Below are 26,664 nucleotides of genomic sequence, written 5' to 3'. Positions count from 1 at the left end.
GCACAACACAGAAGGCTAACAGTAATTGTCAATGTCTGTGACCCTAATCAATAGATTATAACAGTTATCCTAATATTTTACTACCCTGGTTAGGAAAAAAAAAAAAAAAATCAACGTTTTGGAGTCATTTAGCCAAATAGTATCCCCCCTTTATTTTTCCTTAAATGACTGATGCCAACCAATTCCTTTACTTGGAAGGTAAGCAGGAAAGAATACATATGTTAATAAACATGGCTGGAAATGGATTTTTCAAAGAGTTGAAAAGTCAGAAGCACATATCACCCAAGAGGTTGAAATAATATTTTGACTCTTTGCTCCCTCTTTCAATAAAACCACCATAAGACTTGAAGGTAGGTAGGAAATGCTGTTCCTTCAAACTAACTGTATGCTCCAAAGCAGTAGGAAATGCAAACATTGCATCCACTATGAACGGCAGCTGGGTGAAAGTGCCTACCTGCAGCCAGGCCAGGCAGCAAAGTCTGCTGGCTCCTTCTTCTGCACTGGTCCCTCCTGCCCAGGCTCAGGAATCACACCCTACCTGCCAGCGCTTCACCTTCAGCTGAGGAAGGTGTAATTGAGTCAAAGCCATCTGTCCAAAAAGGCACTTTAGGAAGTCTGTGAGTTAAGTTATCTACATGGGATTTCCTAGCAATAAGGTAAAGTCATCAAGAAATGAATACATAAACTTAATCATGGAAAGTTACTCATGGACAAATTGGTAATTCCTTCTTGCATAGTTCTGCATTTTAAAGAACAAAACGACATTTCCCTGAAAACACACAGAGCAGTAACTCCTCTAGGAAGATGCTTCATCTGGATAAAACATCTTAGTTACTTTATAGACACAACCTTTTAAAATCCGTATGGAACTAGACTAAGAGCTTAACAAATCCAAACAACATCTCCACAAGTACTTGCTGCTCTTGCTACAACCCTGGATTCAGATAGTCTAGAGGAGGTTGTAAGGCAAACAAAAGTCACAAAAGGAAGGACATCCAGTTTATCACAAAGGTAGTTGATCAGCTGGCAATTTCAAACAAGTTAAAGTAAGCTTTCTGACTACAGAACCTAATCATTGGAATTCCATAAACTCTTGGTTGCTAAAACAATTGCGTGTTCTTTCCTTCCTGCCCATATATCTCCGCATATTATTTTTTCCGTAAATATCCGGGAATAAAGTGTTTTAGCAGACATCAGACAGCCTTTAAGCCACAGCAAGTAAGAGAGAAAACTTTGGAGGCACTTACGAAGTGATTAAAGAAGAATGAGCTCTACAAAAGTAAATGGCAAAGACCTAAAGTAAACAGAAACTATGTTCTCTGAGAAAGAATCCCTACTAAATTGGAGGTCAGAGATCCAGCAGACTACGTTCCCCCTGTCCCCTGTGCTCACCTCGGAGCAGCCCGGCCCTTCTGCATCAGCTATCAGTCGCTCCACAAGCAACACACCAGGGCGAGGTACTCACATTGTTTCCCTTGCTGTCCCAGCGCCAATTCAGCTCGCCCAGCCCCAACTTCACCCGCAATAAAAACTGGCAAACAGACCGACCCGGGACCGACAGGATGCAATGCAGCTACACACGCACACGGCAACACGTAAAGCCTTTCAAGGCAGTAATCGGCAATAATGACAGAGCAGGGACAGAGCCCCGGCAGGAACAGCATCCACCCGGCACCCACCGGGCTTTATCCCGGGCAATTCCTCGAAGGTGCCAGGCGCTGCACACGGGGCGCGGGATGGCGCCGGCCGCTCCCGGCCGCGGGCTGGGGCAGCGCCCGCCGAGCACCGGGGCCCCGCGCCGCCGCCGGGGGCCAGGGCGCCGCACGGCCCCGCAGCGGCTGCCGGCGCCACACGGGCTCCGCTGCGACCGGGACCGCGGCGGGCGAGGGGAGCCGGGGGCGCCCGAGGGGAGGCAGTGACGGGCGGGCGGCGGCTGCGCCCCGCCGGAGCCCTCTGGCTGCCCCCGCCCGCGGCCCCGCTGAGGAAAACTGACCGCCGCCGCCCCCCGGCCCCTCCTCACGGCGCGAGGGGCCGTCACCCCCTCTCGCCCCTCACCTGGCAGGGGCTGCCCAGCCCCGCGGCGCCGCCCGCGGCCAGGAGGCTCCGTGCGGGCTGGGGCTCCCGTTCCCGCCGGGCCCCGTGAGGACGCGGCTCCCGGGACGGGGCTGCCACCGCCGCGCCCGCGCGCAACAACCAACTCCGGGCGCCGCCCCCGCGCGCGCACCGCCGCAGGAAGCCCCGCCCCTCGTTTGCCCATTGGCTGCGGGAGGCCAGGGGGCGTGGCCAGACCACAGGGCGGCGCGAGGCCCTTGGGCTACCGGGGAAACCGCCGCGAGAGGACTACAACTCCCGGCGTGCATCGCTCGCGGACATTTAAAAGCGTTCCGGCAGATCGATCCACCGTGTGTGTAAGTGTGTGCTTCCGCCTGCGGTGGTGAAGTAGTCCCTCTGCGTGTTTTGACCTCCAGCCCCGCGCTGGGCCGCTGAGCGGAGCGGGACGGTGGGTGCTGAGCCGGGCGTGCTCCCGGCTCGGCCGGGCCGTCTCCCGAGGCGCTGCTCGGGGGAAGGGGGGCGGTCCCGCTGAGGCGGGAGCGGAGAGATCCGAGCAGGCCGGTTGTGGCGCGCACTGCGCGTGCGGGAGGCGCGGCGGCTGCGCGGGCTGAGGGGACGCGGCGCCCCCGGCGACCCCGGCCCTGCGCGGGAGCCGCCGCCGGCAGGTCAGTGGGGACGGCCGCGGGCCCCGCCACTCCTCGGGAGTCGGAGGGCGGCTGTGGGTGCTGCCCGTGAGGGGCTAGGGGAGCCACCGGAGCCAGGGGGGGTGAGGGGGAAGAACCGCATGAGGGTCTGAGTGCTTGGCTTTCGCTGTTCTCCATTATATATCCTTCTACGGTTCCCCTAAAGCGATATTTCATGGCTCCTTAGTTCTATGTATTTGTCCTTTCTGTAGATCTGTGTAACGTCCCCCTGTCAGGCTGGTAATTTATCCGAGTGTGGCTGTCTGGTACCGCTGTCCCGATTTCCACATTCAGTGCCCCGTTGCTGGGGAGCCAAGTCTCGGATTTGGCGGTGGCCAGAGGCAGCCCGGGCCGTGGGGATGAGGGCAGCGGGGCCGTGGGGATGAGGGCAGCGGGGCCGTGGGGATGAGGGCAGCGGGGCCGTGGGGATGAGGGCAGCCCGGGCCGTGGGGATGAGGGCAGCGGGGCCGTGGGATGAGGGCAGCGGGGCCGTGGGATGAGGGCAGCGGGGCCGTGGGATGAGGGCAGCCCGGGCCGTGGGATGAGGGCAGCCCGGGCCGTGGGGATGAGGGCAGCGGGGCCGTGGGATGAGGGCAGCGGGGCCGTGGGATGAGGGCAGCGGGGCCGTGGGGATGAGGGCAGCGGGGCCGTGGGATGAGGGCAGCGGGGCCGTGGGGATGAGGGCAGCGGGGCCGTGGGATGAGGGCAGCGGGGCCGTGGGGATGAGGGCAGCGGGGCCGTGGGGATGAGGGCAGCGGGGCCGTGGGGATGAGGGCAGCGGGGCCGTGGGGATGAGGGCAGCGGGGCCGTGGGATGAGGGCAGCCCGGGCCGTGGGGATGAGGGCAGCGGGGCCGTGGGATGAGGGCAGCGGGGCCGTGGGGATGAGGGCAGCCCGGGCCGTGGGGATGAGGGCAGCCCGGGCCGTGGGGATGAGGGCAGCGGGGCCGTGGGGATGAGGGCAGCGGGGCCGTGGGATGAGGGCAGCCCGGGCCGTGGGGATGAGGGCAGCGGGGCCGTGGGGATGAGGGCAGCGGGGCCGTGGGATGAGGGCAGCGGGGCCGTGGGATGAGGGCAGCGGGGCCGTGGGGATGAGGGCAGCCCGGGCCGTGGGGATGAGGGCAGCCCGGGCCGTGGGGATGAGGGCAGCGGGGCCGTGGGGATGAGGGCAGCGGGGCCGTGGGATGAGGGCAGCGGGGCCGTGGGGATGAGGGCAGCGGGGCCGTGGGGATGAGGGCAGCCCGGGCCGTGGGGATGAGGGCAGCGGGGCCGTGGGGATGAGGGCAGCGGGGCCACGTGCGGGGCGAGGCGCCATTCATTCCCGGCCTCTGGAAAACCAGCGCTGGAGCGGGGAGGATGGGCAGGGCAAATGGAAATACAACAGCTCCTGCTCGCTCGAGTGGTGGCCTCCAACTTCTTTGGCTGCCCATTCCTGTCAGTAAAGAACACTTTTTATCGTGCATCTCCCATGTTTGTAAATGCATTGCTTTATCAGTTATATACAGGTAGTACTGTCCCGATATATGCATTATAAAACATACTCAGACGTAGAAATTGAGAGAGGATGAGACAGAAATGAAATAGGCAGTAGTTAAAAGCCATTTTTTTCTTAAAGCTGCAGAAAATGTAGATTTTTGATTTGCCTTGTGTGTGACCCCCCTTGACCACTTTTGTAGCACATGTATGTTATTCTGAAGTGATCATTCTTCTTAAGAATTGAAACATAAACTGCTGATGAAAACAAAGATATTTCTTTTCCCCCTATGTTTTCATTTTTAATCCTGGCCACATGTAGGTACAACCTTTGCTCACACCTGTATCATATGCCTGTTAGAAGGAATGAGATATTCAGTATTTCTAGAACTATATCACTTGGTGGCAAATACTGTAACTTCAGAGTTCAGGAAATTGAGGGAAAGTGATAATTATTTTTCCTTGTCCTTAGAAATCTGGCATGTCTTGAAATAGAAGTTGAGAAGTTTGGCTTAGAAATGGTGTCTAAAACAGACTATTTGGATTAGTCTTTAAAATCCTAAGTTGACTTTTATATAGGAATCCCAGCAGTTTTCAAAAAGGAAAAACGAGAGCTTGTGTTATCTGACCACAGTGTCTTGGTTATAAGTGGAATATTTGTTCCTTTGGTTGCCAGTGGTGGGGCACCAGGGGGTACTGGTGATAACTTTCATGGCTCAGAAAAGGGAGAAGAGAATTGTGTTCCTTAGTGAGGTTCCTTTAGTCCCTGAGCCTTGTGCCCAGCTCCTGTGTGTTCCTGGCTGTTGGAAGGTGACTGTAACAATTTCTGGTGCTTTGCAATAAGGTGACCACAAGGAGAGAGATTCTCAGTGTTTTGCACCCTCTGCTCTTGCAGGGCATCTTCCCTGGCCCAGCCAAGGCTTCCTGTGCTTCTCCTGCCCCAGAGCTGAGGGGAGGTGCTGGTTTCTCCGTGCTGCTGGGCTGCCACATGCCAGCGCCCCTGGGAGCTCTGCTTTTGCCTGTACGGTGTTACTCTGGAGCGTCAGAGCGCAGGAGTGGACAGAGTTGTGCTCCTCGGGGTTAACTCGGGAGCCTTTGCTAGTGCCTCTGTTCCCGCTGCAGCTGCATAGAGGGCCACTCAGTACCCGGGTTAGCGGGGTGTATCCCCTCAGCCTTCCATGCCAGTTGCTTCTCCTTGACTAAATAGGAAGTGTTTTAGGACCAGTTCTTCAGTGAGAGTTTTCTCATACAAGTTTCTGACTTCTTGCTGTACTTCCTGCCCTTTCTAGGCTATGGGTGAAAAATTTAAGTGTTCCTGCTCACCATTGCTGCAGTGCATAGAGAGCTGTGCTTGGTTTTTTTAGGTGTTGTGGCATGTGCAGTGAGGAGTTGTTAGAGCACAGGTGAAGAGGCTGCACTTAAAATAGAGAAGACTCTCTTGATGGTCATCTGTGGGAGAGGTGGGTGGCCCAAGGGAACACACCTTTGCAATTTTGAGGACAGTAGGTACATGCAGAAAGGTTGTGGGTTTTTTTCTAGTTGTTCATATACCTTTAATAAAATGCTGTTTCAATCTATATGTAATTGGCTCGGGAATCCCAAAACAAAGTTGCTTTCTAGCTATTTTGTTTTTTTACTTCCATGATTTCCCTTAGAAAGAGATGGGAAATGTTTCTTACGTTCATGGGAGCTGTTAAAGTTCTGCTATTTTTAAGACAAGAAGAGTGATCAATAAAAACACCTCAACACTAACTGTTCACAAGATATGAATTACTAAGTGTAGCTTGTTTTCAGAAACCACTGTCTTTTTCAGGGGATTGGTTTATGAAAGCTGGTAAGGCTAGTTGGTGGCTATTTGAATACACAGCCAAATGGTAGCTAAAGCATTTATTAGTGATATATATTTGAAATACACAGTCAAGTGGTAGTTAAAGCTTTATTGCTGTAGGTCAGGCTCCACAATGTTGGCCATATTGTCTGACTCCAGGAGTGGCTTTTTCCTGTCCAGTGGCATCAGAAGCACTGCTGTTGGCTCTGGTGGCAGCTGATAGTCATTACTGGGAGCTGGTCTCAGTGGTCTTTGTGGGTGCCTTCCAAAGCAGCACATTCTGTCATTCTGTGGTGCAAACCTCTAGTCTGATACTGGACCTTGAATTCTGAGGGCAGAAGAGGCAGATCTGAGTCTGTGCATGCACTGCCAATGTCACTGCCAGTGGGACTGGTCTGGTGATAAGCGTTTTATTACCAGACTAGTCTGTTTTAATCTCTTGCATAATGGGGTTATTGGGATGTATATGTTAAAGCTGTTTGCATGCACATTAGTCCCACAGGGAATTAATTCTTACTAAAGGAATAACTTGAATTGTTCAAAGCTGAGGCTGACATTTGGTTTCTGAAGGTCTGCTTCATACCAGTCTGACAAGGACAGTTTGTGATGAATTGCAGCTACAGCTACTTTTGAGTGACTGTGTTTATTTGGGAGAAACCTTCATTCTGTGTTACAGGGAACCAAAACCACTTAACTGTAGAATGCCTGAATTTCTTCCAAGTTCTATATCTATTAGGAAATCTTCCTTGTTCCTTGACCTTACTTTTAGAAGTTCTGATGTACTTGGAGAAAACCCTATCTTTCAGAAGCATTAGGAATATTATTGGCTAGAGTGTTTTAATAGTAAATATTAAAAAAGAAGCTGTGCTATCTTGTCTTCCAATATTATTAATGATTTTAATCCTAGAAACAAATAATCCTGCACTGTTTTGCAGGAGGCTGTGGCAAGAGTTGGCTTTGACTAACTGACTTCAGTTTTTCGGAGCATATATCTTACCTGACGTACTGTGAATTGCAAAATAAAACTTATATTTCACTGCTTCCGAAATTCTTATGCCTTGGATTGTTTATACTGTTTCTTCCTGTAAAAGGGGATGTAAATCTAAGACATTGGAGCGTGCCTTTTGTGCATAGTGGCTGGGATAAGTCATTAGGTGAGCAGTGGACAGCCTTAGCCTGCAGTTCGGGATACTGTGATAGCATGAAAAGGTGGTTTGGTCACAAGATTGAGTGGCAGAAGGCTTTGTTGCTTTATCTGGCAATAAAAATGTGTCAAGTGCATAAGAGAATGAGGGTAGTCAAAGTGTTGGTTATTAGTTGACTTCAAGAGGCTTAAGACTGACAGTATTTATTTCTGGATCCTTTTTTCCATTTTTTATTCCCCTAACAAGTGCAAAACACAGAGGATTTCTTGGCAATTTAGTGAATTAACAGGGGAAACGTCTACTTTTGTTTTAGCATTGTGTTCAAATACAAAAAGATGATAAATTCATAGCTTTAATTATACGGTGGTGTCTGAGGGATTGTTTGCAGCCAAAAGAAATTCAACAGTTTTCAGCTGCCCTTCAAAATGTCATCTGTAGAACGTGCCAGGCTTTGTTTGGAGGGGTTCTCAGTCTTAACCAAGTGGTTATAGCAGGTCTGACTTAGCTGTGTCTGTTCTGTAGTTCCTTTTATTTCAGGTATGGCATGAATTACTGGGGGGGTTGTGAATTTTTATGTTTGTTACTTCAGAAATAAACTATTTGTTCCTCTTGGAATTTCCTTGGCTGCTGTTTTGAAGCCTTGGACATAAGGTGGTATGTTTCTTCTTAACTTTGGAGTAGTGTTTGCTGAAATCTAGTAATTGACAAAACATTTAGTCATGGAAATGAAAGAGATTTTGGGAGGATGGACTTTGTGTAAGAATAGGCTAATTATCTCTGGCTGATGTTCAGGCCATAATTATGTGTTCATCAAAGGCTGAATTTCTGATGTAACAGAATTAGTGTCCCATACTAGTGTTGAGGTTGTGCTGTGCCTAGCAATATATGGAAAGTGTTAGTCTCCATGTTGGAAAAGCGGTGCAGAGAGAGCTGTGGCAAAACAAGTTCTGGTAATAGTAGGAGACTGCACAGGAGAGAAAACAGATCAACACTGAGCAAAGTACTGGAAACAGTAAACTGTGAATCTTCTCTCACACTTTGAAATCTGGAGTTTGCTAACATTGCATTTCTGACAGGAAAACTGGGGAACCAGGAGGGTGTTCCCAGTGCAGGATAATGGCACATGGAGGTAAGAGAAGAAAGCTTGGAGTACAGTGTATTTTACAGCTGTTATTTCCTTACTTGTATTCTAAACGTTTTCCCTGGATACTGCTCTTATGCCCCAGTTTTCCCTGTCTTACTTTAAGAATAGTCTGCCTTGTTTGAATTTTCACTTATCCAGGACATTGACAAAAAAGCTTCTGATACCTAAAGGATAAAAAAGACTTCCTGAAGTAGGATATTCCATTTAAAGCAACCATCTCTTCAAATATACAAGCATCTTCTTGGAATATCTCAATCACAAATTCTGTGGAATTTCTAGAGCAGAGGAGCAAATCTCCAAAAGTCCTGAAATACAGGCATATTGGAGCACATTTTTTTCCAGCCCTGACATCTAGTCAGTACCTATCATAGGTAACCCACTAAAATCTTTGGGAGCAGAGTGCTGGCTGGGGGTGCATTTACTGCAGTGGGTTTTAGCTGCTATTGCACATGAGTCATGCTGCTGCTGAAATGAAATTGAGATAACCAATATTTAACTACATCCTCGCTGTTTCAGTATGTGGGAAATATGACAGAATGGACTCCAGCTACTCTTTGCTGAGCTTAAGATAAGAAATTGCTGCAATTTGTGTAAGATATGACAAGGCAGTATAATAAATAATAAGAAGAAATGAATCAGAATTGTAGAATTGCAATTCTTTTTTCAGACTTCTGGGGAGAATCTCATCTTTCATCAGGAGAACAAATGTTTTGCTTTAGATTGGAAAGGGGGGGGAAAGTCGTGTCTGTTTATGATATAATCCTAATTTTTTCTGGTAATCATATTTTGTCCCACTTTAAGACTATTTTGAGGTCCTCTGTTACTAGAATAGCTTCAAATGTTCTTCATTTCGGCAGCAGTAGAATTTTAGGGGGAGTTGAATCACAGCCCGTGGAGTTATAGCAATGTACATCACTAACTCCTGGTTGTGTTACTCACATCCCTTTTTCTTCTGCCAGCTGCTTGTTGGATCCTTTGCTGAGCCATTTCACCCTTTCATTTGGCATAAACCAATTTGGTGAATGAGCTAAATGGTTTTCTGTTTCTTCAGCGTGCTGAACCACCGTGTGATTTGTCCAGGGAACAGGTGCCAGGCTGAAAGATGATGCTCTAGGAGTAGCTGGTAGCTCAGCAGGCTTAGGCTGCAGTGAAACTGTAGCCTTAGGCAGTGGACAGCTGGTGTCTGCACCTTCCAGCACCTGGCTTGTGCTCATGTAGGCAGAGGACCTTTCTGGGTGCTTCTCTTGATACCTTATGGAAATTGCAGCCCACTGCTGGCAGAATGAATCCAGAGTTACCTTGGGTGACTGGAGGTGGCTCTTAAGGCTTCGTACGACTTTCCCACGCGTGGCAGTGGGAGTTCCCACAGGCAGTCCTTTTTAATAAGCTCTGGTGTTTCTTTGAGCCCTTCCTTTCAGCTGTGTCTAGTTGGAGATACCGAGCCTCCTCGCTTTCCTGGGATTCTCCCAGAGGGAAGAGTTGGAGAGTTAAGTAGCTCTATGAAATGTCCAATAAGCTCTGGAGATTGCTGTAACCAGCTGAGAAAGGGGGAGAGGGCAAGAGCTTCCTCTCTGTGCAGCAACAAGTTACTGCTTTGAAAGCTGTCCTTAAATCTGGGTTGTATCAAAATATGCAAAGCTTGAGCATTAGAGAAATGCAATTTTCAGACCTTTTCCAACTTAGGCCACCAGTACTTTGCCAGCTTCCCATTCCGTGTCAGTTGACAGCAGTGTGTAAATCATGTGACATCATCAGGATGCTGTAAATTGTTCACTAACACCAAATATTTACTTGAAATGTGGGAGCACAAGAGTTTTTTTCTTTAAGCTCCAAATATAGGGAAAAGAAAGCGAGAGCAAAGCTTCTGAATCATACTAGTTTGATCCCTGCTTTCTAAATGTCACTTTCAAGTAACAAATAGCGCGTGATTCATACTGCTTGCTGGAATTTGATGGTTATGAACAAAATGCCATCAATTTGAAACTTCTTGGTTATTTGTGGAGAGGTAATGCGACAAGCGCTTTTTCAGTAGTTGTGGTTGACTAACCTTGTGCAGCTTTCTGTTGTTAAAGAATGTACTCGAGCAAACCAGACTGGATGTTCGGTCACATTAGAGCGAGTGTAGCTCTGGATGGGTGTAGGCTGGGAAAGCCTCCTTGGAAGCATTGACATGAGGAGGTGTTGGAGGTGACTGGATATTCCAGCTTGGGAACCTTAGCATTTAGTGGAGCTTGAGCAGCTGAGCCTTGGGTGTAAATGAAGAGTACAGAGGAATCTTAACAGTCAAGGTATAACACGTGTCCCCTGCAGCTGGCACTGGCACTGCTACAGCTGCTTTGGAATTCAGAAAGGGTTGCTAGCACACTCCACAAAGATCAGTTTGAACATGAGTTTGAGGCATGTTTTAACTCCTAAAAATATATGCAGCTGCAGCTTTGTTTAACTGCTTGAAATGATACATTTATTGAATAACAACTTAATCAGAGTTTATTGGTACAGGCTCTTAGCTTATAGGGTCTAACCTGTGAAATCATAACAAAATCTACGTGACTGCTGCAAGTAAGAAGTTGGACAAATTTACTGTGTGCCTTCATGCCACGTGGGACAGCTGCTGTAGGGATGCTTCTTTAAAACAAGACTGGACAACCATGATGAAGGTACGAATTCCTCTGTGTTTCTGGGGTTTAGCAGAGGGTAGTGCCTGGTTTTAAATGGGTTGCAGTGATCAGAGTCATCCCCTCTGGCCTGTGCCCGTGGCTGTACTGCAGCTTTTTTTATAAGGAAATAAACTTTTTTAGTTCTAGCCCAGGAAATTTTTGGGAAGTAGAAAGACTTGGCAGGTATTTCTGTTAAGCTAACTGAAGTTGTCTTTGTCTTGACATAAGATTTGATTGCTTTTCTGTGTACATTTGGATATAAAAAGCTGTAGAATTATTAACTACATATTGAACTTAGACTGTGAGAATTTATGTGAATTGTTTTGAATGTGTTGTGATGTGAAAATTTTCCAAATATCAAAGATACTTTTCTTACTTGAGAAATCTTTTTTGTTAATATTATTTTAACCTTAAAAAACTTAAAGTTCATTACAAGTATGAAAAACTGTGAACTCTGTTACAGATGGCTTACTTGCTTTTTCTCTATAGAAATACAGTTTACGTGTTTGGATTTTTTAGGCAAGCTATTTATATAATTTTATTGCCACTTGTACAAACATACATCTGTCCCAAAGTCATTTCAACAGAGTATTTCTCAAGGGAATTACAGAACAGAACAGACATTTATCAGGAGGGGTTTGCAAGGCATGCAGAAAATAACTGATCACAAGGAATTTTTCAGCACGTTCCTCGAGTTTTTGTTCTCGCATTGCTGCTACATGGAAAAGTACTGATATTCAAATAACCCACATACAAAGGATTTACATTTTTATAGTGAGGAAGAGTGGGAAGGCAGATTTCAAATTCATACTAGGGGCTGGATACTTTATAAAAAGATAACCTTCATTTTTTATCTTAGTGTGTTTATATGGTAGATTTCTGGGAATTACATTAGAGAAGTGTTTTTTCTTTATTGATGCACAGTTCCTTATTTTCAAGTCTGAGATCAGTACAGTTTGTCATCTCAGTGTCCATAATTGACTTTTTATGGAGACATTTGAGTGATGCTGTATAAATGCAGGGACCTAGTGGTGTCTAACTCAGAGGCAGGGGTGTTCTCCTGCCAGCTTCTGCCAGTGTGGATCAGGGACTGATCAGCAGAAGCCTTTGGGCAAGTCATGAGTCAGGACTGTGGTAATGCAGCAATATAGCCCCTGAAAGTTAACCTAGAAAAGGTCTGTCCTGTAGATAAATTGTACTCAAATCAGTTGTCAGTCTGTAATAGGAAATGTATCTGTCATATTTGTAGTTTTGAGACTTGAATGTCTCTGCTTCTGAACTGCTTGCTAGCATCTCAGTTCTGTGGATGTATTTGTATACCATTGTAATTAAAAATACAGAAATTTGAGCAATTGGAGGTTTTGCAGATCAGATTTTTTCTGGCATTTGCTGTGACTTGTGACTGCTAAATAATTTAGTGTTTAAAAGGTAAATGAAATGCAAAGAAGCACGACAGCATCGACAGAACCAGACAAGAATTCAAATGGCAGTTTATTGAAAGAATAGAGAGGTGTCACATCAGTGAAACAGTTGAGTTGCTTTTTGGGTGTTGAACTTAGAGGGGGATTGCAAATGTGTTGGCTACTGCAGTGGTTATTCAGATAGGGCTTGAGTATCACTGCAAAGATGGTTTCATGCTGCTGGTGGCAGGAGTGTTAGTTGGTGATTCATAATCCAGCTTTGGCACAGAATGTCTCTTCAATTTTTCATATAGTGCTGACTATTTCTTTTAAGATTTAAAGCCCTTTTGTCATGCAGATAACAATATATCCTCTGTCAGGCTAGAAATGAGAATTTCCTTTGCTCATATGCGATGAAGGGCTTGATGTTAGAATATCTTCTTGGTCTCTCAGTCATCTGTCCCTATAATCTTGTGAAAGTGTGTGCAGTTAATTTTGCTGTGCCCTCCACTTGAAGGACAGATGGAACACGTGAACTAGTTAGTGGAGGGGCAAACACAGCAGCCCTGAGCTCAGCTCTCCATTTGAAGACAAAGAAAAGGAACCTGCTTAAAGCTGCCACTGAATCAAACCTACTTGAAATCACTGGAAGTAGGGTTCTGTGAAGTGAGCCCAAGACAGGACTCTTCTTGGAAACGGCAGCTCATCATTGTTTTTTAAAGTTTGTTGAAATGGTTTGAGTTGGGGTAAATAGTGCTTATTGTACTCAGAGTGGGGAGTAAATCTGAGCTTAATTCAAAGGGTGAGGGAGTCTTTGACTAGGGGCAGTACTGGAAGTCCAGCTGTAGCTTCACTTACAGGAGAGATGATCCTGGATTCCTTGCTAAGGTTGTTATTGATGGATTTTCTGGTTAATGGGTGAATAAAGTGAAAACTTCCTCTGCTCTAGTGTCCTTTTATTCTCCTGTCCCTCCAGCTTTGTCAGCACTGGGGGAGGTGTTGTCTGATACACCTCTGTTCCTGTGGCCACTCTAAGGGCTTTTTCAACTGCCTTTGTCCTGTCTTCTATCCAGCACTGTCTGTGTCCTGGGAATAAGCAGTGCTTATTTCTTCAGCTCTTGGTAACCTTCCTAGCAAAAAACCAAATAGTTGAGGGCATTTGGTGGTTTAAATCAGTGTTGATCAGGATTTGAGCCAGACAGTGTAACGTAGTGTCTGCCATAAAGATGACATTCACCTTGGTTTTGAGTAGGTCTTGGGATCAAACAACCTCTAGAAGCCACTTCTAGTCTAAACTTGGAATTTTTAAGTTGTGAGTGATGCAAGCCATGTATTTCTTGATTTCTGGGAGTGGGTTTAATTCAGTGTAGCAGAAAATGTGGACCTTTCTCGCATAGTTTACTTTTTTCCTCCTACAGCGGGGCAGGGACAGCCAACAAAGGAATTGTGGTGACTAAACATGTGCTTGGCTGGGTGGATCTCAATCAGCAAGACCATTTGGAATCTTCAGGGTTTTTTGTGTGTGCTTAGGAGATATTTATGTATAAGATGTGTAACTATTGGGTGATGTCAGCAAGTGTTATTGAGAAAGGCATTTTAAATAGGAATACAAATGAGTTCATGCTGATTAAGACATGGATACTTGAGTAGTAGAAAATTTCATTGTGAAGTGAATGAATGTTTTTGCTTCTTGTTAATTGAACTGTTAGCTGTAAATGAAATACACTTCAATTGTCAAAAGCCACAGTTTTTACCAACTAAAATTTCAAACAGCTTGGTTGCTTGGCACAGTTTCAAATAATAAGCTGCTTGTTTCTTACATGCTAAACTCCAAGATCTGGGCTTGCTGTGCTGTGGATGGGAGATGTTAAGTAGAGATTGGTGCAGTATCTTCTCTCAGGGTTCTGTCTTTACACAGTGCGACCTGCTCTGAGGTTTTCTCCTTGCTGTTCCTGTTCAGGCAGCAATGGGACTGGTCACTTGTGTTTTGGGGGTGTCCTGGTTGCCAGAGGGTCACTGTGTGCTGCCTACAGCAGCTGGGTCAGGCTTCACTCAGGACTTAACGCTTTCTTCTGAGTGTCTGTTCTGTCATCAGCAACAAAGCTCAGCTGAGATGTGAACTGAGCCTCCTGGATTCTTTTTGCTGATCTTACCAGGGAGCCTTGGAATGCTATGGCCATATTTTGTCTGGAGTTATACATAGATGACCCTTTCTAGAGGTCAGGAAACAGTTCCAGGGTGGGAATTGGCTGTTTTGAGAGACCGCTAAAGACCAGGAAAAACAAGCTTCCATTACTGTAATAAGTGTTTTATCTTAGGACATCTATAAGCTCAATTAGGATTGAAGTTTTCCCAAAATCTGATTACTTTTTACTTTTAAAAATATAATGTTTAAAAAGCATTATCTTGCTTTTTTGCCTTTGTTTTGGGAGATGTTTGGAGGAGCAAAATATAAATGAGTGCTTTTTCAGAGGAGTCTTTTTAAATGAAAAGGGAGTACTGGTGACTAAGAAAGCAGTTGTTTAACTCAGAAAGCTCTTGAGCTAACTTTGGGGATTAAATGTGGTATTTGATCTTCAGCTAATCTGTGTGCTTACTTCTAACAGAGTGCAAAAGGTAATCAAAGAAAGTAACTTTTCTGTGCTTGCACTTCTGTTGTAAAATGTTTAGGCTCCACAAATCAAAAAAGACAGAGGTGCCTGAACTCTTGTTTTCCAGCAGTTGGCTTTGTCTGTTTCTGCTCAAGGCAATGAACTTCAGGTTATGATATCATACTGAGGTGAAATCTATGTTGTAGCCCTTTTGAAAACAGAAATGTTTTTCCACTTTCCCAGTGTTTAATGCTGTGTAAACCACAATGTTGCTGACCTTTTGCAAGGATCACGAAGACTTGAGTTCTTATTTCTCTTTGCAGTAAGAATTGCATTATATGTATTCAGGTCAGAGTCTCAGAGTGACTTGAGATCTCAGAAATCAAGCAAAGACTAACAAAGTTGAGATGTCCAAAATAAAGGTGAAGGTTTGTAGTGCTTCAAAGTTTGTTTCTGAAGTTTGGTTGTATTCTTGGCTTTAAGGTGTTTCCTTTATGACTTTTAAACTAGCTGTGTATCTCTACCCATATATAGGGGTATTGGGATAATATTTCTGCTTCAGCTCAGAGGAACCATTTTTACTTAAATGTATATAGAAATGAAATCATGCAAAAGAAATGTAAAAGCAGCATAAATCTGCTGTTTGCTAAATAGGGTAAATACTCAAACCTGAATCCAGATATCTTTCAGAGCACTTGTAACTAAAAACATAAATTAGAAGTCTTTCCAAGTGCAAGTGCTTGAAGATGTGTTGTGTGAGACCTCCATCCTCATGTCTGTTCAATCACCAACCTATTTAAAAAGATTTACATTCCCTTTTAGGGCTAATTTTATTGAGCGCACGGATCAATTCTATTTTTCAAAGCTTGTGCATGTTTCCCACCTGCAGTTTGTTGTTTCCAGCATATGAGGAGCAGCTGTGGAAGAGGGGAAGTTGGAAAAGCAGATTAAGGCTTGGATGTGCTTTTCCCAGGTTCTTCTTTGCTCTTTGGCTCCAAGCTCTAGACAGTGAGACTCTGCTCTTGGGGTTTGTCCCTCACCACTTTTGCCTTCTTGCAAATGATCTTGCAAGGAGACATCTCCTGTGATAGGACAGGAGTGCACAGAGAAGAGGTTGCAGGAGGAAGTTCACCGCTGCCCTCAGAGCAGTTTCTCTGGGCTGCTGGAAATGGTTTGAGGATCAGATGCAATATTGCATATGTTCTGTTGTTCCAAGCACTCAGCTGAGGATATTTAAGCACACTGCTGGCATGGATGCTTTTTTCTCAATCCTACTTCAGCTCCAAATTGAGCTATTTTCATCATATATGCTACAGGTGGTCCAAAAATGTGCCCTCTGCCTGCATATTCCCATCCCTCACATGCATCTCTTGACCTCTTATGTACTGCTTAACACTGGAGAGCAGTCAGACCACTCCAGTGGGTTTATGCTTTTTTGTTTTTTCCCCTTGTTTTCCATTCACGATGCTAAGTATTGTAATTTTCTCTTGCTTTTGCATGAAGGTGAATATAGGGAAAGCTTTATTCTCACTTGTCTACATTCTGCTGTTGATTTAAGTTAATTCTGTTATGGAACCGTGGAATTACCTGGATTTCGTATTATTTTAAAAATTCCGTGAGCTCTCCCTTTGGTTCTGAGAGGGATAATCCTGGGGTGTGCCTAGTTTAGAGCATAAAGTTTCTCTTTTTTAATTTTCCTGATTTTGTCTCAAGTTGGTGTTGTCTTTTCCTCTCATATCCATTTTAACACATTTTCTCTGTGAACTCACACAGCTTTCAAATCTTGTTAACAGTGGTCAAAGGAGCTGTCTGCTGTTCCTGGAGAGGATGCTTTGGCAGGACTGGGCTGTCTTTTCTGTTTCTTTTCTTTTCAGGAATCCAGACAATGTTTTGTAAGCGGTGTCCACTGATATATTGATGCTTACATGAACCTCTTGTCTGTTCTTTTGTGCTCACTTTCCTTATTAGTTTTTCCATCAGTGTGTTTCCAAGGCCTTTACAGTTTTTATCCTGTGATGCCATGTGGCGCTGCAAGAAAAACCTTGGCTGAAAAGGGATTTTGGTACACTTCATGCAGTGTACCTCCAAACTTCAGTTTCTGATAGATATGAAAGTATTTACCAGAGAGTTTTATGGCCAGATTAGAAACAAGAGCCCAACCCAGTTTTCTTCACTCTTCTTGCTATTAGAAAGGATTTGCTAGTAGCGGATCTGTTGTTGAGGTTTATATGCCTGTTATTTTACACAACTAAGGCTATCTAAAATTGTGATTTCTTCTGCGTGATGGGTTTGAGTGTTCAAACTCACTTGTTTTATGTTGGAATAACACATGGTAACAGCAAGAAAATAAGAATAAAAATGTATGGAAGCTGACATGTCGTATGTTTTCCTAAGATGGATGTTCTCTGAAAACAGGCAGAATGAGTTGCTTGTTTTGTGTGAGAATCACTGACTCTTCCCACACTTCATTTCCTCTAACCTTTGTCCCTGTACCCATATCAGTGCATTTGAAATATCCAGTTCCATGCTGTCTTTGTGGCTTTTGAGGTCAGAGTAGATGCTTTTGTGTTGGGTCGTGGTGCCTGTGGTGAGTCATTCTTTTAAGTATATACTCAATCTCTTTCTCGGTATATTCTCACATCCAAAGTATTTGACCCCATATTCTGTCAAATGGCTGTAATGACTTGTTTTGATGGTATGTGCATGAAAAAATTTCAATCTGTATTCCTCTGTGGCAGCAGCAAAGCTTCCTCTCAGAGAATATAAGTGAGCATGGAGTATATGCTCTACTCCTTTACAACTGTGATGAATAAAGCTTTGAGGAAAAGCAAAAGTGATAAAATAGCTTTAAGACAACTTTGCAATGTCATCAGGTGTATGCAGTCCTCAATTATTTTATTTTCAAATATGTGAACTGCATTTCACTGGCCAGTCACAACCAGGATTCCTTGACATTCAGTTATCTCTGGTTCAGAATACTCGTTTGGCATTTTAAATCAAAGTACTCCTCAAGCATCAATTAATACTGTTTCTTGTTTCACTTGTGTGATGCTGGTAAATGTTTGAACTGGGTAAACAGCATGAAAAACTTCAGTCTGTTCATTTACATTTTTTAATAAACTGCTTTGCTCATGGCACTTAATGTTTGCATTGCCCAAACAGTGAGTGATTGAGTCTTGCAGACATAAATGATCAGAGGAATGGAACGTCAGTTTTGAAGGGAAGTAACCATCTGCTCCCCGCTGGGGAAGTTACCGGGCTCTGCTGGGCTCGGGTGATTTATGGGTGCTGTGGTTTGGGAAGTGTCTGTGCTCCAGGTGCTGTTTGTGACACTGTAGCTGCTGCTTCTGGGCTGTTGGGGGGCGCCCCTTTCACCTTGTTAATGGGAAAGGAGCTCCTGGAAAACTTTGTCCTGTGGAATACAAAACCCTCAGATCCCACAGAAATTTTCAAGTGGCGGAGCAGGTGAAGAAGTAGACTTAAGTTGCCTACAGTAAGTGAAAATTCAGAAGACATTTTTATGGGCAGATTACGAAACTCGGTCCCATCCCTGGTAGTCATCTATTGGACTTACTTGAGGTAGAGTGATTAATGAAATATAAAAAATTCTCAAGATTTGAGACTTCTTTTTTGTGATCTGAATGTTTTTTGTTTTTTGTTTTTTGTTTTTTTTTTCTTATGTGAGATCTGTAACATGAGAATTGAATAAATTTTGCAGAATTTTATTTGTTAATGGTATTAGTTTAAATGGCAATTGATGCTATCAGGAACAAAGTTAATTCAGAATAAAATGAACTATCTAATCCATGGGTATGTATTACCTGCAGTGAAGGGCTACATAGCAAAGCCTTCCCTCTGGATACCAGAGGTAACCACAGTTACTGGTTTTAGCTATCCAGGGATCTGTAGCACAATTAATTTTCATCTCATTGTGGGCTTTTGTTTTCCCTGAAGTGCTCTAAAAAGCTGGTTTATTGGTAATGCAGAATTTCACTCATGTATTTGAAGGGAGAGAATAGATGTGGGGCTGTTCTTGCCTTTGTCTGGAGAGTTGAGTATATGCCTTTCCTGTGGCTTTCATTCCAGAGAACAGCAAGGTTTATATATATATATATATATAAGGGATGTGTTGTATGTGCCTTATCCTAAACCTTTTGTCTAAATGAGAGCAGAATGCAGAATTGAACACTTGTGTTTTTAAAATACATGTATGCAGATGTTTGACAGCTGTTTCTAAGGGCAGAGTAATGAATAGCTTTGTTAATGTTTGCTGCAAAAACCCAATTAAACTAAGCATAAAGCTAAGCTTTACATCTTTCCTTTCTTTCCTTAAGCTGCTTGGAAATGCAGTGGAACTCTGGAATTTTTTCCTACAAATGTCTATTTTGGTCTGTAGTATTTCTTTGTTTTTACTGGCAAGAAGTAAAAATAAAAGCAATTGGCTATTCTCTGGTCTATAATTTCTGGTTTGACAGAAAAACCTTTGTTCCATTAGGTTGAGCTTGCAGTTTTCCTAGTCACAAAAACCTTTGTCTGATGAGTTGCCTGTTGGGAAAAAGTCAAATCTGTGGTTTTTTTTGTTTGTTTGTTTGTTTGTTTGTTTTTTTTTTTTTTTGTTTTTTGCAGTGATGTATGTGAATAACATGTTTCTTCTCCAGCTTGACGGAAGAAAAGGCTCTGTCAGAGGGAATCTGAACTTCCTCTGACAGCTCCAAAAGCGTTGTGGTTTTAATAGGAGATGGGCTTACTTCAGTCTTGGTTCTGGTGTTCTGGCTACATGTGCAAAGGCAGAGGAAGTGATGGTGCTGTGGGTTTTCCTCTCAGTAAATCGTCTGAATTTACATTGTTTGCATTCTGAAGTGCTAGAATTCTGATGCTGAGATAAGGAATACTGTGACTCTTCTGTGATGTAACACATGATTTTTTTTTTTTTTTGTAATCTGTTAGCCTCTGAATTGTAAAATTTGCACTTATTTACTCTAGCTAAGGGGGATGAGACACTTGAGGAGAAAAATTCTCCACTCAGCAGTAACGTTTCTAAAACTAGATCTGGTGATGAGGTAATTGGAACTCCTGCAGTGTTTTATAATCAGCCCGTAAGTTGGATTTCTGATGCTGACTTCATATTTAAATATGCCTAACTGTAATAAATAATACGTATTTCTAATCTTACCTTGTAATTGGATGGCTGAAGTGTTTAGTAATTAATTTTTTTATTTTTCATGAGGTTATCTATTGTAATGTAGCCATTGAAAAGATAACATCGTTAAGGGCTGTTTCTCCTTTTCCTGGTGTCCAGGGGCATCTTAGGACTCAGGCTGGCCTTGGGATGAGGCAGAAGTCGGTCTGCACGTGCCAGTGACTCCTCAGTGCCCAGAGCTGAGCAGAGCCCGGCCTCACATCACTGCCGTGGTGGGTGACTGTGGCCAGGCACAGCACTGGGCTTGGGGGGCACTGAACGTCTGGGGTGTGCAGCGGTCACTGTGCTTGGCCCTGGAGGGGAGCCCACGGGGGACCAGGGCTGCTGTGCCTTGTGTGGGGACAGCGTGGCCCTGCTGCTCTGCCTCCAGTGCCTCCTGGCAAACGAGATGCTGTGCTGAGGTGGTTTGCTGGATGAAACTGCGCATTTTGAATGGCGTTTTTGCTCTTCCTGATGCTTTGATGGAAAGGGTGAATGTGGCAAATTTCACCTTTTATTTGTGGCATGTATAAAAGGCCCTTGAGTTTGTCATGTCCTTACATGTGCTGTCCTGCAGTAGTGCTGTGAACAATGCAGCCACAGTAATGTTGTGGAAAAGTGAGTCACTGTCTAGCTCCATGGATTTGTTCTCACCCTGGTTTTAAGTTTTTAAGCTTTTGAGTTTTTTCCTCTCTACTGTACAAATGTGATTAGAAATTTGATCATATGGTAGCTTATATAAATCAGCTACTTCACTACTAGAATAATAATTACATGTCGTGGCCTACAAAAGGTAATGGGAGAAGAAACTAAGAAAGTTTATTTAAACCATATTCTGGTTTTGAATGGTGTTTAATTACCTACTGTTTGATCCTCGATGTGTGTAGTAGCACTTAGATCATTATGCTGTAAATGTTTGTCTTTCATTTCCTGAGTAATTCTGTCAGGCCATGTTGGTACACTGTACAGTTTCGTTCAAGTATGATCTCTGTGGCATGCAACCAAAGTATCCAGCTGAAAATTTTAAACTGAAAGTTACAAAATGCTGTTGTCCACTTTCTGTGTCACGAATTCACGATTGATCAGAGAAGAGAGGGAAAGATCAATTAAGCCACGTTTTTGATAATGTAGGATTTTTTCCGGGCTCATATAGAAGATTAACTAGTGCTAGTGTATGTATTAGTTGAACCTTTGAAATCTTGTCAAATACGGCTGTTAATAAATAAATCAGTCTCTCTATTCCTGCTTAGCTGGTTGCTTGCTCGAGCCAGCACAGCCAGTAGAGTAGCAGTACAGTAAACTCAGAGCTACTCCAGTTTCAATTAGTTTTATTTGGAGGAGATGCTTCCCTGCATTGAACTGTAGGGCTGCTAGGGTTTGGAGTTTTAACAGCAGTTTCCGTTTTGTTTTTGAATTTGGGTAGACTTAGTTAAAAAATGAAAATAGGGTGTATGTGCAAACCATTAGAAAACAAAGCGTACATTGTTTCTCTTGCCTTGAATTTAGTTCAGTGTGTTTCAATATCCATGGAACTCTGCAGTGGAGTGGAAACTAAGTGGGTAGTGATTTTGGAGCAGGGGTATGGGAGAGTTACCCTGAGAAATGAGACTGAAAGACTTGTGTAGGTTCCCATCTGCTCTCTGTGAGTTTTAGGGGAATTGTTTTGTTTTCTTGTTCTCTGGAACTGATCAGAAGCCGTTGTAAATTCAGTGATGTTACTTTTTCTTTAGGATGTGGGTCAGCATCATCTGAAAGAGTTACTATCTAAAACATATGGGTTAAATGAAAAAGTGCATGTTCTCCTGGCTTCCTGTGTTTGTGTTCTGTTTATATGTTGTTAAGGTTGGTGTCCAGCTGCCTCCCTGCAGTTTGAAGGTGAGCTTGGGCCAGATGTGAGCAGACAGATCAGGACTTGGTGAGAACATCACAATGGGCTTCATTAGTTAGGCTTCCTTTTTTGAAAATCATAATTTAGGATTTTTGACTGACGAATATTGTGTAACATGAAGCAGAACTTAATTTCCCTCTTAGATGATAACTGCATGAAGCAGTTTATGTTGTATGTTTAGAAGCTGTGCTTAAAGAGCTTCCAGGGCAGTGAAGTGCATAATTCTCAAATCAGTTGAATTTTCAGATTTCTTGTGATACATTAAGCCTCAGCCTTTATGTAGGTTTTTTTTTTCTATGTGTGTAGAGTCTTAACTGTGAGGATGTATTGTTTGCACTGCCTTCTTTAAGGATTACAATCCTATTTGTTTGACCAGAGTATCTCACTACTTTTCTTCACAGCATTATATTACTTGAGTTGTCTTTCTTTTCCTGTCAGAGATGCTGGTATTTGAAAAAAATCCTGTGCTGTGGAGCTGTGATTCATAGAACTGCAGATGTTGCTTGGAGGGGACATCTGGAGGGAGGTCATCTTAGTCCAGCCTCCCACTCAGAGCAAGACTATTGCCAACGCTAGTTTAGGTCAGTTACAGCTTTTAGCATTTGGTGTCTGCCAGGATAGACTCCACCTCTCTGGGAACACTTCCTGGTGTCCAGCCTGAACCTGCACAGCCAGTATAATTGGGGAGAATTTGGTCCTGTCAGCTCTGCTGCTTCCATCCAGTGGCTTTAGGCTCTGTGAGACTGGCCCTTGGCCCCCTCTGGCAGCCTGAGCCAGCCTCTTGCCCTCACCATCCCGTATCAGATCCCTGGGCATCTTGGAAACTCCTTGCTGGTCAGCCTCCAGCTGTGCCACAGCTCTGAGGCTGAGCCCCCAAAACTGTCCTCAGTCCCTGGTTTGTAATGGCAGAGCAGGAATTGAGAGTCTTCACTCCTGGATGAACATTTCCTATACACAAGTAAGGGTTTTTCTCTGCTAGGGATCAGTGTCTCTACTACCTAGGAGTAGTGTGCTTAGCTTTAAATATTTTCTAGATAAGGAGTCAGGATGATGGGATCCTTAAGGGTGGTCTAAGGATCTTAGCAGCTGGAAAAGCAGAAGAGAAAAGGATGAATGTCATCCATGTTGTACTTGTGATAGAGATCTGCAAAATCTATAAGATGCAAGAAGCACCTTCATTCATAGAAAACATCCACCTTTGGCACTGGGGTGGGATGTGGGAAACACATCTGATATTCAGAACGTGGAGCAGGATTTTATTCTCAGATGACTTGGATTTCAATGCTGAGTGGAAAGCACAACCCAGGAGAAAGCAGTACAGGTTGATAGCTCTCCTCAGTCCCTCGAGGCCCAGAGCCCAAATACACTGGATGAAAGGGATGGCAATAATTGAGTAGAGTATCTGCTGCTCTTCAAAGGTGACTCTGAAATTGAAGGAACAGGAATTTGAGTAGTATGGTCCTTCAAAATGGCCTGAACTGGCAACTCAGAATCGTAGAGTGAGTTTGTTAAGGCTTTTTGGTTTTGTTTGGGTTTTTTTCACTAAAATACAGCAGTTTTGTATTTCAGTAAGGAAGGAGATTAATTAATTAAGCTTTGGATTTCGTCTCTCACATTGAATTCCCCTGACATGCCACAAGGTTACAAAATGGAACTACTTCTAATTTGAGGGCAGTTTGTATTCAGTGAGATATACACAGTCCTTAAACCACTTGCTTCAGCAACTGTTCTATGGGATTGAAGGTGAAATACTCTAAATAGCTGTGTTCTCTTGCTTAGTACCCAACTGCACACATAGATTAATTATGAAAATCTGGACAAGGAATTCATAGTACAGTCTTAATTTGAAACTTCAGGGGGGACTTGGTTTCAGTTTTCTTCTGGGGTCAACACAAACCCGTGGTGAAGGGTGCACCATGAAGAATAACCAGGCAGGTGGACTGAAAGACCAAGATCTACCTACCTCTGTGCTGAGCATGGTGAATGAAGGTTTGCCTTGAGGTATAAAATAGAGCTGCAGGGATTTCCAAGAGCACTGTGGCACTGACACGGGGCTTAGTTAAAATGGGAACTCGGAATCCAAGTGTCATTTGTGGTCTTTGTTCTCAGTCCCTCAGCACATCTGCCCACAGGATCTGTTCTGAAGCCAGGCAGCTGTGACTGCCAGTTGGTTCATGGGGTGAAAAATTCCTGGTGTGTTATGATGTTTGAATTGAAGTGCTGCTGAAGGGAAACAATGACACAGCTGACTTAACCTTTTTTGCCTTTATTCTTTTTCCCCAGAGGTATGGAGAACTTGGTAGCTGGCTCCAATCTTCCTCCACTTTTTACAGATGAGGATGGATCTAAGGAAGGTAGTGAAATTAATGTAACTGGGTAAGCAACTCCTTTTTCACCTTCAGCTGGTAGATGTTATCTCTGCACTTGTCAGGGAAATTGTTTCAGTGGGAGGAGGGCGTTCTGAGTAATTTTTATAAAAGAGAAATAGGGATCACAGGACTCTTGTTTAGGTGAAACCAGAGCTCTTCCAAACTGATGGAAGTGGTCACAAACTGTTCTTTAGTATCTCTTAGCTTTAAAGGGTAAATTCCTAGGATTTCAGTCCTAAGACAAGTGACATTTTGGGGACAGAGAAGAAGGAAGTATCTGTTGGCCATAGCGGTCCCTGCTAAGTAAATGATTCCAATTAAAGATAAACTGTTTATCAGTGGTCTCTGAACCTGATGTCTGAAACTGACCACTGAGACTGATACCTCATTTTTGTCAGCCCAACTCTGCTTTTACAAACTGCAAGAATGGCTTCTTAAAATCACAATGCCAAGAGAAGTTTTCTTGGCATTACTTGATATTACTTTTAAGAATACATGGAATTTTTGCTGTGTTTTGATAATTGAAGCTTCTTTTCTGTTTTGCAAAGCACCAAACAGTAGAATTCAGACTTTGCAGTCAGGTAAAGCCCTGTAAAAATGAATGCGAACACTTTAACTTCAAATGGGTCTGAATTTGGATTTGCTTATCTGGGACTTCAAACTTGTTGGTGCTCAATTAAGTCCATGTTGAAATTAGCCTTGTGTTTAAGAGGTGTTAATGTTTTGGCTGGGCTTTCATCAGTGTTTGCTGCAAATGGCTGCATCACATGAAGTTTTGCCTGTAAGTGTAATTTCAGGAGCTCCTCTGCTGAGGGAGAACTGAGAGGAAAACTGAAATACCCTTCAAACCCTAACAGTGAATCAAGAGCTGTGTTGTTGCTATTCTTTTTGACACATACCAAATATAATTAACTTATGGGAGGGTGTCTGCTTTGTTCCCTTGCTCCCTCTCTAATTGTCAGTAATGAGAGCTCAATCTGGTGTCTCGAAGTCAGCCATGGATCTCTCCAGCCCTTGTGTCTTTACCAGTAATTGCCTCACAATTGCTGATTGTAGTGAGTAATGAAAATATGCTGTTCTCTCTGAAGACAGATATTCCCATGGGCATTCAAATAACAATTCTGTTAAAATATATCAAATTTTTATAGCTGTATTCTACATCAATAGGAACAGTTATTTTGAATATTTAAATTTTGCCATAGACATGAGTAGCTTTAGACTGGAATAAATGAGTAAAGGAGACTTGAACCATACCCTGCTGTTAAAGGAATTTTCATGAATGTAACTGAGTAAAGCCAAGTATTCTTTGGCCTCAAGAAGGATTTAGAACGTGAGATGAGTCCAAAAATCTTATATTCATTTCCTACGGAGCACAGTGCTAAGAATGTCCAGGGGGTTGTTGCCCCAAAATGTGTGTTCATCACTGTCAGTCTACCTTTGGAAGTATTTCTGCATGCTTGCTCTTCTTTTTTGCCTGCAGACATCTTGCCCTTTTTTTTTGGAGTTACGTGGGTTGATACAACTCTTACAGTAAAATTAAATAATGGAGCCTGTTGGGAGCTAGTCCTGTTTGTGTTCAAATACCCGTGTGTATGAACAGGAGATTGTGTGGAGTGGAGTTCAGTCAAAGATCATACCCAATCACAGACCTCTAAATGTATTTGTGGAGAAATATATTAAACGCATCTAGAAAGGTGTATCTTGGTTGCTGATGAAACTTTTAATTTCAAATTCCTCATGGTACTTTTGAAGAAGGGTGGATTCACACTGTCTGGTTCCTGATCCAAATGTACACTTGCCTGCAAATTGTTCGTATAATCAAATGCTTCAATAAAAATGAAATAAAATACCACTTTAAAAATCAAACTGGGTCTGAAAGTCCATAGGAACTGTGGTAGTTATAGTGGTTGCTTGGATGGAACAGCCAGTTCTTCAAAAATCACTTTTAATTCCCTTTTTTTTTCTTGCTAGTGTGAGAATGAATATATTTGCAACATTTTTGCAAGTTTTAGAAGATTAGGGAGGAACTGATTTAGGAATGATGATTAAATTTTTTGTTCTCCGCTTCTGTGCTTTTTCAGATTAGCTAATTCAGAGAGTTCATTCAGTGCTGGAACTTCACAGCCTGTGAATAACCCAGATTTGGTGGAGGACTTGTCCCAGGCTCAGCAGCAGCAAAATGAGTCTTCTAATACTGCTGAAACCACTGAGCAAAAGCCTGAGGAGGAGGTGAGATGAAATAATAGTAACTTTTTAA

The 26,664-nt window shown here is 43.8% G+C and overlaps 1 protein-coding gene and 1 long non-coding RNA gene across 3 annotated transcripts in view; one reads left to right on the top strand and one right to left on the bottom strand.

Moving 5' to 3' along the window:
• The window catches only part of LOC136367232 (uncharacterized), a 47,287-nt gene extending 45,098 nt beyond the window's left edge, over positions 1–2,189 (bottom strand). The window contains exon 1 of the long non-coding RNA XR_010744652.1: positions 2,056–2,189. This is a non-coding gene — a long non-coding RNA (uncharacterized lncRNA). The remainder of the gene's footprint in view (positions 1–2,055) is intronic.
• A 164-nt stretch (positions 2,190–2,353) lies between these two features.
• The window catches only part of HMG20A (high mobility group 20A), a 39,396-nt gene continuing 15,085 nt past the window's right edge, over positions 2,354–26,664 (top strand). The window contains exons 1-3 of one of the 2 annotated variants that reach the window (XM_066328742.1): positions 2,354–2,402; positions 24,322–24,414; positions 26,489–26,636. In XM_066328742.1, coding sequence (XP_066184839.1) covers positions 24,326–24,414; positions 26,489–26,636 — 237 coding nt within the window. In that variant the 5' untranslated portion in view covers positions 2,354–2,402; positions 24,322–24,325. The other variant, XM_066328741.1, reaches the window with a different exon arrangement.

This window comes from Sylvia atricapilla, chromosome 13 (assembly GCF_009819655.1).
Source record: "Sylvia atricapilla isolate bSylAtr1 chromosome 13, bSylAtr1.pri, whole genome shotgun sequence".
In the NCBI taxonomy this organism is placed as follows: domain Eukaryota; kingdom Metazoa; phylum Chordata; class Aves; order Passeriformes; family Sylviidae; genus Sylvia; species Sylvia atricapilla.
Note: the sequence above shows the minus strand (reverse complement) of the source record. Positions and strands in the feature narration are given on the sequence as shown.